Source organism: Lucilia cuprina, chromosome 5, assembly GCF_022045245.1.
Source record: "Lucilia cuprina isolate Lc7/37 chromosome 5, ASM2204524v1, whole genome shotgun sequence".
NCBI classification, from domain to species: domain Eukaryota; kingdom Metazoa; phylum Arthropoda; class Insecta; order Diptera; family Calliphoridae; genus Lucilia; species Lucilia cuprina.
The window spans coordinates 51,372,221-51,386,505 of NC_060953.1; the positions used below are offsets into that span (position 1 = coordinate 51,372,221).

A 14,285-nucleotide genomic window follows, 5' to 3' on the forward strand; every position below is an offset into this window, starting at 1 on the left:
GTATCTCATAAATGAAAATTTCTTTTCGTCACTTAAACTTCCTAAATATTACGTTTAAAATCTATGTGCTGGTATTCTGTCTGCTGTTGCTGGTTGCAAGGATGAAATGTTTAGATCTTTTCAGTATATAAATTAACAAATGAGTTTCATGATTTATGTCACATTAACAGATGTTGACATACTTTATTTATATATGACGCATAACAACATTAATATGTGCGAGTGAGTGAGTAAGTATGTATGTTGGTTTTATACTGTCAAACACTTTGACACATACACACAAACACATTCAAACATGAGTGTATTACCTTGAAAGCCACCAATTTGTGTTGATGTTTAGAATTTGTGTTAATTGTTTAAAGTTATTAATAATAGAATGGTAGGAGGAGTTCTTTAAAATGTTCGTAAATGATGATATGTCTAATATAGCAATTCTTCTAAAATGTTTCAATATCTTATCGATATAAGCTGATAAAATTTGAAAAGCTATATTTTCCTAAAGAATTGAGAAGCCCTCAATCCGAATCTGACTAGATTTTCTCCATCACATCTTTAATTTTAGATTTTGTGTCCTGAAGTTAGAACAACGTGATTTTTACCTTTATTGAAATAATATAACTGATTAAGACAACTTTATCTATAATATGTTATATGTCTTAACATCCGAAATATCTTCTTTTGAACCTAAACTTTCAAAATTCCATTTTTGAGACTTTTGATTTTTTTTTTTTTTTTTTTGAGTTATATCCCTACCCCACTTAAGTGCTGATACATGTAACGGGCTAAAGTATTGGCCCTATATCCACTTAAACTACACCAAACGGCTTAGCATATATTTATATTCGTCCATCTGTTTTTCTGTCTGTCTGTCTGTCTGTCTGTCTGTCCATCCATTTGTCTGTTTCTCTGTCTGTCTGTCTGTTTGTCTGTCTGTCTGTTTGTCTACTTGTCTGTCTGTCTGTCTGTATGTATGTATGTATGTATGTATGTATGTATGTATGTATGTATGTATGTATGTATGTATGTATGTATGTATGTATGTATGTATGTATGTATGTATGTCTGTCTGTATGTCCATCCATTTGTCTGTTTCTCTCTCTCTCTGTCTGTCTGATTGTCTGTCTGACTGTCTACCTGTCGGTCTGTCAGTCTGATTGTCTGTCTGACTGTCTGTCTGTCTGTTCGTCTGTCTGTCCGTCCGTCTGTCCGTCTGTCTGTCTGTCTGTCTGAAGTTTTCCGATAATTTTTCATAATAATCTGGCATCATTTGAACCTAGCGTCCATACAAACTCACCTTCAGAAACACAAGTATCACGATTAAATTTTGCTTAAATAACTTTAATGTGAAAGTTAGTCCCACAATGATCCGTAGGAGTAAATCCTCCTTTAGAAAATCACTTTCTTATTATAATTCATCTATTAGAAAATCAACTTTTTGTCAACAAATTGTTAAAATATGTTGGAATAAAGACAAAAAGCACCAACAATTAATTCCACAGGATTTTCATTACCATACCAGACAGCGAATATATCAAACACCTTGAAACACTGATCCGAGATAGAATGTCTTGGTCAAGCAGAACATTAGAGCAAAAACCAGTAAGAATCCATAGATACATGGTTGAGTCTAAATTGGGGGAATAAAGTGAAGATAGGGTTCTATATAGAAGAACCAGAAGCAGAAATATACCACCGTTAACCAAATCATAAAACAAGCTTCCAGGTGGAAGTTCGAGCAATAACGGAATGCGTAAATTCAATTAGAATTAATATGGCGCCCACAGCGCTTAATATATTTACCGACAGCCAGAAGGCAAATAGGGCGATATCAGGTGAAAGAACTAAATCTAAGACCGTATTGGATTGTAAGAATGCTTTAACTGAATACTCTACCAGAGATTAGGTTTATATCATATGGGTACCAGCCCACTCGGAAGTAGTCGGTAACGAAAGGACGAATGTAATAGCTTTAAAGGGAAGCGAGTTCGAGGCAGTTAATCTGACAAACGCAAAACCATTCGACGCAAAATATTGGTGAGAGAATCCTATAAGGCCTCTTGAAATAATGAAAAAGTGGGTAGAACCACGAAGATCCTATGGGGTGACACTGATGAGAGCAAGATGAAAAATCTCCTCAAAATGAGCAACTCTGAAGTTAGTATGAAGATACATATTTTGAGCGGACACACACAAGCACATCTATGCAAAATTGGACGTGCGGATTTAGACGTATGTATGTAGAGCATGTGGAGAGAACAGTGAAACTGTGGAGCACCTTTTATCCAACTGCCAGGCATTCGTTGAAGTTAGACCCAAGTATCTTTGAAGTGAAATTTTAAAAGTACCTTTTAAAGAAAGAAATGTTACCAAAATGTCTTCTTTTAGTGGGTTTCACTTATCCGGGAACCTAATTTTCTTCTGAACCTACATCATGTTTAGTTTTATGTTTTTAGTTTTAAAATTTGGGTCTCACAGACTTCTGGAGTCTTCTAAAAACTGATTTCAACAGACAGGCAGATAGACAGATAGATAGACAGACAGACAGACAATTCTAATTCATCTATTAGAAAATCAACTTTTTGTCAACAAATTGTTAAAATATGTTGGAATAAAGACAAAAAGACTATTTAAAAGCTTTATTATTAAAAACAATCCACATTTTTGACATATTATTTACTAGTGTAGAGTGTCAGATGATCGCAAAGCCCAAAAGAAAAATCAATATAAGTGTATAATTTGATTTAAACATAAATGTTAATTTGATTTATATTGTAAATAAATTTATTTTTGCCACATTTTTCAAAAAATACCTCAATGATTTTTTCAATTTCAATTCAATCTAGTCTTAATTTTCATTCCTTGGATTAATAAAACGTCTACAGTGTTCTTTTTATATTTGAAATTAAGAAATTTTTAACATTTCATAGTAAAATTATAAATTTTTAACAATAATAATTAAATATTACGTATACGTCACATATTCACAATCTCAACATATTAATCAGTTGTATTTCAAATAATCATACCATGTATACTTTTAGCTATCATATAACCGAAGGCTATTATACTGTGAACTCGTCAAGATTTTTTATATAGAAGTGTAAAAATTTGCCATTTTTTTTACATTTTTTAAAAAGCTTACTTAATGATTTGCCAAAAAATTATTTAAATTTCTTATTCTAGATGTAATTTTCAATCCTTTGATTTATAAAAAGTTTACATTGTCCTTATAAGATTTGAAATTTACAAAGATTATATATTTAATATCTTACAGTAAATTTTGTGACAACAAATGAAATCAAATATTACGTATACGTCACATATTCCCATTAAAGATGAACAAACAAAGAGAGAATTTCTTAGTATAAAAGCATTCAAAGCTCCATTAAATAGATTCATAAACACAGGCTTTCCTTTTTTGAAGAATTAAATAAGATAATTTGTGCAATTTTTAAGTAATAATACTTTTTAAAGGCTTAGAAATGTAAAATTTAAAAATTCTTAAAAAAATGCTTATGAACATCAAAAACTTGTGCTTCTTTGACGTACTGTAACCACATACTTTTATATTTTGATAAAGTTTATTTTCCAATTTGTGTTGATCTTTAGAGAGAATTAGTTATATGATAAATTTATGTTCCAACACTCACTGACGAGTTATATGATGTAAAAGCCAGGAATTAGATTTATTTTTATTTTAAACTATAAAAATAATCATATATTTCTTAATAGTGCATCAACACTTTGTAAGAGATTTAAGTTAATCTAAAACTGTTTGATATTTTTGTTAAATCCAATTAAAGTCAACTTAAATATTTACACATCCTTATGTATACACGTATACATATGTGGTTTGTATTTAAACGTAAGTATAAAGTAAATGAAATATGAGACCAACTTTTCTACAATACAAGAAAACTAAAATAGAAACCAATAAAAGTATAATAATAAGCTATGTCGAATCTTAAATACTCTTCACCATGATGTGTAAAAAAACAGACTGTATGATTTTTATTACAAATAATGTAAAAATACTAGTTGTAAAAGAGACCAGAAAGTCACTTTTTATATATTTTCATTCAAAAAACGAAAAGTACCAGTCATAGAACGAAAAAGTACCAACAATTAATTCCACAAGATTTTCATTACCATACCAGACAGCGAATATATCAAACACCTTGAAACACTGATCCGAGATAGAATGTCTTGGTCAAGCAGAACATTAGAGCAAAAACCAGTAAGAATCCATTGTTACATGGTTGAGTCTAAATTGGGGGAATAAAGAGAAGATAGGGTTATATATAGAAGACCCAGAAGCAGAAATATATCACCGTTAACCAAATCATAAAACAAGCTTCCAGGTGGATGTTCGAGCAATAACGGAATGCGTAAATTCAATTAGAATTAATATGGCGCCCACAGCGCTTAATATATTTACCGACACCCAGAAGGCAAATTGGGCGATATCAGGTGAAAGAACTAAATCTATGACCGTATTGGATTGTAAGAATGTTTTAACTGAATACTCTTCCAGAGATTAGGTTCATATCATATGGGTACCAGCCCACTCGGGAGTAGTCGGTAAGGAAAGGACGAATGTAATATCTTTAAATGGAAGGGAGTTCGAAGCACTTAATTTGACAAATGCAAAACCATTCGACGCAAAATATGGGTGAGAGAATACCACAAGGCCTCTTGGAATAATGAAATAGTGGGTAGAACCATGAAGATCCTATGGGGTGACCCTGATGAGAGCAAAACGAAAAATCTCCTCAAAATGACCAAGTCTGAAGTTAGTATGAAGGTACGTATTCTAAGTGGACACACACGAGCACATCTATGCAAAATTGGACAAGCGGATTCAGACGTATGTATGTAGAGAATGTGAAGAGAATAGTGAAACTCTGGAGCACTTTCTTTCCAACTGCCAGGCGTTTGTCGAAGTTATATCCAAGTATCTTTGAAGTGAATTTCCAATAGTACCTTTTAAAGAATGAAATATTACCAAAATGTCTCCTTTTATTGGTGTTCACTTATTCGGTAACTTAGTTTTCTTCTGAACCTACATCATTTTTAGTTTTATGTTTTTAGCTTTAAAATTTGGGTCTCACAGACTTCTAGAGTCTTCTGAAAACTGAATTCAACAGACAGATAGATAGACAGAGAAGCAGATAGACAGACCGACAGACAGTCAGACATACAGACAGGCAGACAGACATATATATAGACAGGCCAGTATTATATTGATACCAGATCAATTATAGAAGTTACAAACAAAATAACAAACCTTAATATACCCTTCTCTCGAACATTAAGAAATAATCCTTAATAGCTTTAACAAAAACATCATAGGAAACGCTTTTTACAACATAGTGTTAATACCCCATAGATACATTAAGCTCAGATATTATGTAATAAATATGTGGCAATTGCTTTATCTAAATTGATATACTTAAAGGAAAAACTAAAGATATTAATACTAACAAGTAGAATTTTTATTAGCCCATAAAACTCAATACAATTGAAATATTTTCTTTAAGCTCAAAAACATAGTTGGTCATATTAATTATAAACCATAATATATATGTATCTACATACATATACATTTATCATTACACATATACAAACACATAAACTATGTTACTAATTTAATGTAACAGCCCGGAAGGCAAGTGTTTTGTACAGATTTTTTTATTTAGTTTTTTTTTATATACTACTAGATTTTTTGTATTTTTTATGGTTGAAAAAGGGAAAAATAATAAAAAGAAATATAGAATTTTTTTCCGCCTCATTCATATCACCCGCTCATCAAACCCCTAACAAAGGCTTTATTCTAGATAGATAATGAAAATAAATAATGATGATAAAGATGAAGGTAATAATGAGGTTGCTGTTGACGATGTTAATAATAATGAAGATGTTTTTGTTGATATTGCTGTTGTTGTTGATAATGATGCGGAATGAAAAACATAATTATAGTCATTTGTCGGTGAATGTCTAAAATGAAAAACAAACAAACAAATACACATACATACATAGAAAAAAGTCGAAAAAAACTTTGTGGTTAATCTAAAAACCAACAATGGTAATGACCTACAATATGCATCACTGAAATGTTACATTCAAATTTTTTCTGAGGTTTAAAATAACCTCAAAGGACATACCTACATATTTAAAGAAACATAATGATGATATTTAATAATATGAGCTGATATTTAATCACATTATAAACAAAATTTACATATATTAGTATTATTTCAAAAACCATGTCAATCTGTGTATGTATTTTGAAAAAATAAAACTTTTCATTTGCTTTTAGGTCGATGTATGGCAGTGTATAATTAAACTAACCACAAACCTCATCACCCGCATGCCAACACTTTACATTGGCTGTAGAGTATTTACATAGAATAACACAAAAATAGTCTATATCGCCCGTACATAAACAATTTCACTTTATTGTGCAACATTTGTTAACATTCGCCCAACAGATTTGCAAAGTGTTTATGTATCACATTTAATATCGATATAGTCTGGTCTATAGTCTAGATTAAAGTCTAGTATATAGTCAGGTCTATTCACTAGTCTATAGTCTAGTCTATTGACTAGTCCATTGTCTGGACTAAAGTCTAGTCTGTAGTCTGGACTATAGTCTAGACTATTTTATGGACTATAGTCTGGATTATAGTCTAGTCTATAGTCTGGACTAAAGTCTATACCTTAAAAAATGTCTAATCTGGACTATAGAATTGCCTATAGTCTAGATTATAGTGTAATCTATAGTCTGGTCTTCCCTATAGTTTGGACTATAGTCTTCCCTATAGTCTGGACTATACTCTGGACTATAGTCTTCTCTATAGTCTAGACTATAACCTTCTCTAGTCTATAGTCTGGTCTATTGACTAATCTATGTCTGGACTATAGTGTGATCTTCCCTCTTGTTTGGACTGTAGTCTTCTGTAGTATACAGTCTGGACTATACTATATATACTATAAAATATATAGAGGATGCAAGGTAATATTTATACCCAAAACAGGAAAACCTAGCGATACCTAAGTCCTTCCAACTTAAAACCTTGAAGCATGCTTCTGTAACAAAGTTGTCCACTAAATGAAGCCGTCCACTAAACGAAGTTATCAACTTAATGAAGATGCTAAACGAAGTTGTCCACAAACTGGAGAGGTACGTTTACATTGAAGGCCCCTTCAGTAAAGTGCACACTTTTACTCTTATTCAATACCCCGAGAGAAGTACGATACCACACTTAAAAGATTTCTAAGGACCCTAATTGATAAAGAACTTAGACTTGTCTGCTATGCTGATAAGGATCCAAATTACTTGTGTAGAATAGCTGAGGAGGCTCTAAATACGAACATCAGCTGGGCTCGACGGAAATATGTATTTTCACAAAAAACAGAAAAACTTCTACGTATACTGAATTTTGCTTTTTGATTAAGAAAATACCGGTGACAGTTTAAGTAAAGTACTTAGGTGCAATTAGACCAATTCTAGCTTATTCTTTTATAATCTGGTTGTCTGCTTTGGACAAAAAGTTTAACATCAAACTTCGAAAGGAAGTTCAGCGTTCATATCCAAATGACTCTTACGACTTGGCGAACGGTTATAAGACACATCATCAATCTATACTAGACACATTGAAAGGTTCCAAACAATCATCAGACGAGCCTCATCGCATACCAGACACCGAATATGTCGAACACCTTGAAACGCTGATCCCAGATAGAATGTCTTGGTCAAGCGGTACATTAGAACAAAAACCAGTAGGAATCCATTGTTACATGGATGGGTCTAAGTTGCAGAACAAAGTGGACCCAAGGTTCTATCTCTAACTATTTCTCCCATTTTTTAGTGTTTTTATTGTTACTTTTGTCGGTATGAAGTGTTTTATATCTTTATACGGAGAGGAGAGTTTAGTTTGTCCTTCCTTACAGAGGACTAGGAAGTAGTTTTAAGTTTATTTTTTCTTGAGCCATCCTAATACATATTAATGGAAGTTTGTATGTAACTGTGTAGCTTTATGAATTAGAGTGGTAATGTATTAAACATAAACAAAATACTCCTTGTATATGTAAATAATATCCTACACCATTGTTCTTTTATATTTATGCATGTGTTGGTAATATAAATGTATATGATACAATTGTCAAGTGGTTTTGTTACTTTCATCTTACTCTCTATCTCTAACTATTTCTCCCATTTTTTAGTGTTTTTATTGTTACTTTTGTCGGTATGAAGTGTTTTATATCTTTATTGTAAAATCTTTTTGTGTTTTGTGTTTTTTTTTTCTATAACTTTGGGCCACAAATTGTGGGCTGTAAGTGTATGTATTTATATGTTTGATCCTTCCTTTTTTAAGTAAGTGAACATTTTGTTGTCATTTTTGGGTTTCTTTTAGTGGTTTTAAAGAAAAAAAATTTCTATTATTTTTACTACAATGACTTTTCTTATGTTCTTTTTTTGAAGAAAAATTTCTTATTTTTTATTATTTCGTTGTTGTTATTGTTATTGTTGATTTAACATTAGCCAGTTTACTACTTTAAGTTTGATGTTTTGCATTCGTAAACGTTAAATGAAAATAAAAGGTTAAAGTTTTTAAGTTCAAAGTGAAAAACAGAAAAAAAAACTTGAAAAGTTTTAAAACTTTTTTCTTAACAAAAAAAATCGTAAAATGATCACAATTGTTGAAAAAGCACTTTACGAACTACAATTAAAGTTAAGTCGTATTTGTAAAATTATACCTCAGATGGCGGAATAAAAGTTTTTTTTTGGGGATATTAGCGATATGGATGTGACAAGCAGGTGATATTTGTTATAGGAGTTATGTACTTATATTTATTGAAACCTCAAGGTGTTTACAAAGGGATTGTTTGTTATTAACATATTTTATTTAAAAAAAAGTTTTATTGTGTGGTTTTTTAATACTATTAAATGATGCTTGTTAACGATAACTTACTTATTGTTTCTTGTAATGCTTTAAAGAATTGTAATTTATTCTAAACGTTAACAAATCGTTTCCGTATGACATTTGGCTAATAGGCGTAGAATAAATTTTGATTTCTATAGAATTTTCGCTAAATTTTTTATAAGAAACTAATGTTCTTTCTTATAAACAATTTACAAAAAAAATTTTATTAAATAGCAAATATCGAACATTTTCTTCTCCTTTTAATTGAAAATTGTTTGTTAAACTTCTCTTTTATAGAAAAAATTTACCATAAATTTTCTTTTTATAGTAAATTTTCAACCAATTTTCATTTAGTAGAAAAATTTTCATAATTTTTTTTTTTCATTTATAGAAAAATTTGCAATAAACCTTTTAATGGAAAGTTTTCCAAACATATTCTTTTTATAAAAAATTTTCCATAGATTTTAATATTATTAAAAAATTTTAATAAATTTTCCTTTTTATAAGAATTTTTCCAGAAATTTTTATTTTTCTATAAATGGTTTATGAAAAAATTCTAGTAAAATTTCTTTTAATAAAAAATTTACAAGAAATGTTTAATTTAATATCATTTTCATCTCCTTTTTATTGAAATTTTTTGTTAAATTTTCTTTTTTTATAGAAAAATTTTCCTTTTTATAGAAAATTATTTACATTTTTTTTTTAGTAAATTTTTAGTCAAATTTCTTTTAGTAGAAAAATGTTCATCATATTTCTTTTAAAGAAAAATTTGCTATAAACCTTTTAATGAAAAATTGAAAAAAATTTCGATAGATTTTGATTTTATAAAAAAAAATTTAATAAATTTTTATAGAAAGTTTTCCATAAGTTTTCTTTTTATAGAAAATTTTCTACAAATTTTCTGTTTGTGAAAAAATTTTTGTAAAATTTTTCTTTAAAAAACTTATTTTCCTTCTTATAGCAAATTTACAAGCAATGTACCATTTAATAGCAAATATTAAACATTTGCTTTTCCTTTTTATTGGAAATTTTTCGATAAATTTTCTCTTTTATAGAAAAATTTTCCTTTTAATAAAAAATTCTCAAAATGTTTCCATTAATAGTAAATTTTCAATCATTTTCATTTCTTTAAACATTTTACATAATTTTTTCTTTTATTGAAAGAATTATTTGCAATAAAGGTTTTAATGGGAAATTTTCCATAAATATTGTTTCTATAAAAAATTTTCGACAGATCTTTATTTTATAAAAAGTTTTCCAGAAATTTTCTTTTTATAGAAATTTTCTATAATTTTTTATAGAAAATTTTCAATAAATTTTCGTTTATAGAATATTTTTGATAAATTTTCTTTTATGGAAAATTTTCAATAAATTTTCTTTTATGAAAATTTTCAATAAATTTCCTCTTATCGAAAATTTTTATGAATTTTTGAAAAAAAATTTTTTGTAAGAAAATGTTTGATAAATGTTTCTTTCCAAAGAAATTTTCAATACATTTTCTTCATATAAAAAAAATTCAATAATTTTTTTTTGTATACATATTCTTACATCTCAGTCTTTTTGGCATTTATGGACATTTGTAAAGAACATTTTTTTTTTTGTTCAAAATAATACTCACATCTTGTTCCCACTTTTTAAATGAATGTCACAAGATAATAAAGAAAATGCAAATTAGCAAAAGCGATATTAAAATTAAACATTAAAAATCTTACATCGCATAATACGTTCCCTATAATCATCGTCCCTAATTCGTGTACCATCTTTATATACAGCTTCCAAAGGTAAAATATCCTACAGTTAAGACATATTTTATCATGAACAAACAAAATATAAAACAATAACTATTTTACAAATAACTTTTACCAAACTTGACATATTTTCTTTTTGTTCTTTTATCTTCTTGACTGTGTTTGTTGGTACTACCACTTTCAATGACACTTTTCAAATAAATCGCTAAAGATGAATTTCTTTGCACAAAAGTTGCGTGCACCTGGAATTTTAAATATTTATGAAATTTTTCTTAAATAAATATATTGTGGTTACCTATGTAAACTTAAAACAATCGTAGCAATTTGACATTTAAACTAATTGGCACGTTAGTGTAAAATTGTGATACTTTAAAGTTGAAAAAATGCCTGTCACTTCATTACTTATGTGTTTTTTTAACTTATATATACTAAGAAATTCCCAAGTAGTAAAATAAGTATTTATCTGAAAGTGCCAATTAATTTAGAATATATATTTTATTTCCTTTAAATATGTACATATATTATGATATACATTCGTATTTATATCCTTACCAGTTCCTCTTCTAAATAGAAATATTAAACCGAAGAATTTGGGAAATATGACAGGTGTTTAAAAGGCTAAAGGAATAATATTTATTAACACTTTTAATACATTGTATTTTTACTACAAACATTCTTAATATAAATGTTTTGTATTTTGTCTAAAGAAACGAATGTGAGGCGTGAAATGGGATTTTGAACTTTATGTAGCAATGACCTTCAATTGGTTTATAGCTTATTGACATTCGAAATAATATAAATTTTTCGTTTTGTGTTTTAAAAAGAACGCTTTTATTTATACATACAACGAATTGTTGTAAAACACTACGTATGAGTGTTATCCATTTCAGCATGAAAGCAAAAATTCGAAAAAAATCATACGTCCTGGTTCCCGTGGCGACAACGTGTTCTTGATTAATATTAAAAATTAAAATATTTTAGAAAATATAAGTGGAATGTAAATCAATTAATTAACTAACTAAATAACTAATTAACTAACTAACTAACTAACTAACTAACTGGTTCTAGTTCTGTTCTAGTTCTGTTCTAGTTCTGTTCTAGTTCTGTTCTAGTTCTATTCTAGTTCTGTTCTAGTTCTGTTCTAGTTCTAGTTCTAGTTCTGTTCTAGTTCTGTTCTAGTTCTGTTCTAGTTCTGTTCTAGTTCTGTTCTAGTTCTGTTCTAGTTCTGTTCTAGTTCTGTTCTAGTTCTGTTCTAGTTCTGTTCTAGTTCTGTTCTAGTTCTGTTCTAATTATAGCTTTATGGCATTTCAGTAGTGCGTTTATAAACCAAGCGTTTAATATATAATATTTAACTTTTAGTTTCTAGATATTTACACAATATTTTGCAAATGCTCGTGAAAGTATGTTTAGGAAAATGTATATTTTAATTTTTGTCCATTTACAACCAAAACTTACTCTCCCTTTAAAATAAAAAAAATAAACAAAACAAATCTAACCCAGTTTACCAAAGTTTTACTAAAAGTGTACAAATATTAAATTACACATAATAATTACAAAAACATATAGTATTGCTTAATAGAAAATACTTCACAAAATAGAAATGTAGATATGTATGTTCGCTATTTACTGCTTTATAAATTCTCCATTTTTGCCATTTTCACATAATATTTTCAAAATTCTTTTTTGAAGCCGGATCCATTGCCTCCTTGCCCCGCATGAAATATGTTAATAAATCAATGGGTAGTGGGAATACAATAGTTGAATTCTTTTCAGCCGAAATTGTATTGAGAGTCTGTGAGTGAGTGAAAAAATAATAAAACATGACATAAATAATTTATTTTTAGTTTCAGAGAAAAACGGACAAAAAAATAAATATTATTTATTTATGAACATCTATTTACCTGTAGATAACGTAATTGTAAAGCAGCCGGTGAATCTCCAATTACCTCAGATGCCTCGCGCAGAGCACGTGATGCTTTTTGTTCACCCTCAGCTGCAATGACTTTAGCACGAGCTTCTCGTGCTGCCTCTGCCTCAGCGGCCATGGCTCTTTGTAGTTGTACGGGTAGGCGTACATCTTTGCTGGAATTTTTAGGTTTTGGTTAAAATACAAGAGATTTTATTTATTTGTTAAAGGTGTAAGATACACAAAAAATTTACTAACATTTCAACACGTTCGACTTTAATACCCCAAGCATCGGTGGCTTCATCCAATTGTACCTGAAATTTATATGGTTGAGAAAAATATGTTTATAAATTAAATAAAGTTATTTTGACGAAATTTGTTATTAGGGTGACACAGAATTTTCCCTTTTAATAGAAAATTATCAATACAGAGAGTTCAGCGTACATGCTGCTTAGGTATAAGTCGTGCCATGTCTAGTATTTCAAAAAAGGCTCTGGAAGCGTTGCTAGAAAGTCCATCCGTTAAAGCATTTTTAATTTATGGGGCGGCGCTTACAGCCAAACGACTTTTTATCTTAGGCGAACGCAATGTATTCTGGACACACTGGAGGGTTATATATAATCACCGGACTTGCCTGATCGCATACCAGACGCGTAATATGTCGGAAACACTGATCCCAGATAGAATGTCTTGGTCAATCGGAACATTAGGGCAAATATCAGCAGGAATCCGTTGCTACAAAAAATGTAGCCTGGGGTTCTATATTGAATACTCAGTAACAGAAATACCCGATTATCTAATCATAACACAAGCCTTCAGATAGAAGTCCAAACAATAACGTAATATGTATATTGTAAGCAGCCAGAAGGCAATAAGGACAATAAATCTAAGACGATATTTGATTGTAAAAAGCTTTTAATTAAAATTTTTCCAGAGGCAAGCTCGGAACCAGCTCAAGTGTTTGGGAGGGAAATTTGGGCGGATTCACAAAGATCCCATGGGAGGACCCTGATAAAAGCAAAACGAGAAATCTTCTCAAAATGAGCAAGTCTGAGATTAGTTTTTCTGAGTGGACACACAGGATTTCGAGCACATCTGTGCTAAATTGGAAGTGCTGATTCGGACAAATAAAAAATATATTGAGAGGACAGCAAAACTATGAAACACTTTTTTTGCCACTAAGATAAAATTATCTTAGAAGTGATGTCATTCCGGAGATAACATTTCTGTCTAACACTGAATGGAAAATTCTAAGGAATAACTTCCAGGAAACTGATTTTCTTAATATTGAAAAATGTTTTTCATGAAATGGAGTGCACAACAGGACCAATTGTGGCATAGGTGTATATCTTCGGACTTGATGTAAAATACATTCTCATATCAAACTAATCTATAATAAAATATTTATAGAATTTTTATACCCTACACCACTATAGTGGGGAGGGTATTATACGTTTGTGCTGATGTTTGTAACATACAAAAATATTGGTCCAATACCCACCTTAAAGTATACCGATCGATTCAGAATCATTTTTTGAGTCGATTAAGACATGTCCGTCCGTCCGTCCGTCTGTCCGGCTGGTTGGCTGGCTGTCTATGTAAACCTTGTGCGCAAGGTACAGGCCGCAATTTTCAAGATAATTTGATGAAATTTGGACCAAGCATGTTTTTTGGCACAAGGACGAAGCTTATTGAAAATGGTTG

The 14,285-nt window shown here is 29.9% G+C and overlaps 1 protein-coding gene across 1 annotated transcript in view; it reads right to left on the reverse strand.

Moving 5' to 3' along the window:
* Positions 1–12,173: 12,173 nt before the first annotated feature.
* Positions 12,174–14,285, reverse strand: part of LOC111677240 (band 7 protein AGAP004871) — an 8,059-nt gene continuing 5,947 nt past the window's right edge. Inside the window, exons 6-8 of the mRNA XM_046952031.1 lie at positions 12,840–12,895; positions 12,577–12,757; positions 12,174–12,467 (exon numbers count right to left, since the gene is read on the reverse strand). Of these exons, the coding sequence (XP_046807987.1) occupies positions 12,333–12,467; positions 12,577–12,757; positions 12,840–12,895 (372 nt within the window). The 3' untranslated portion in view covers positions 12,174–12,332. The remainder of the gene's footprint in view (positions 12,468–12,576; positions 12,758–12,839; positions 12,896–14,285) is intronic.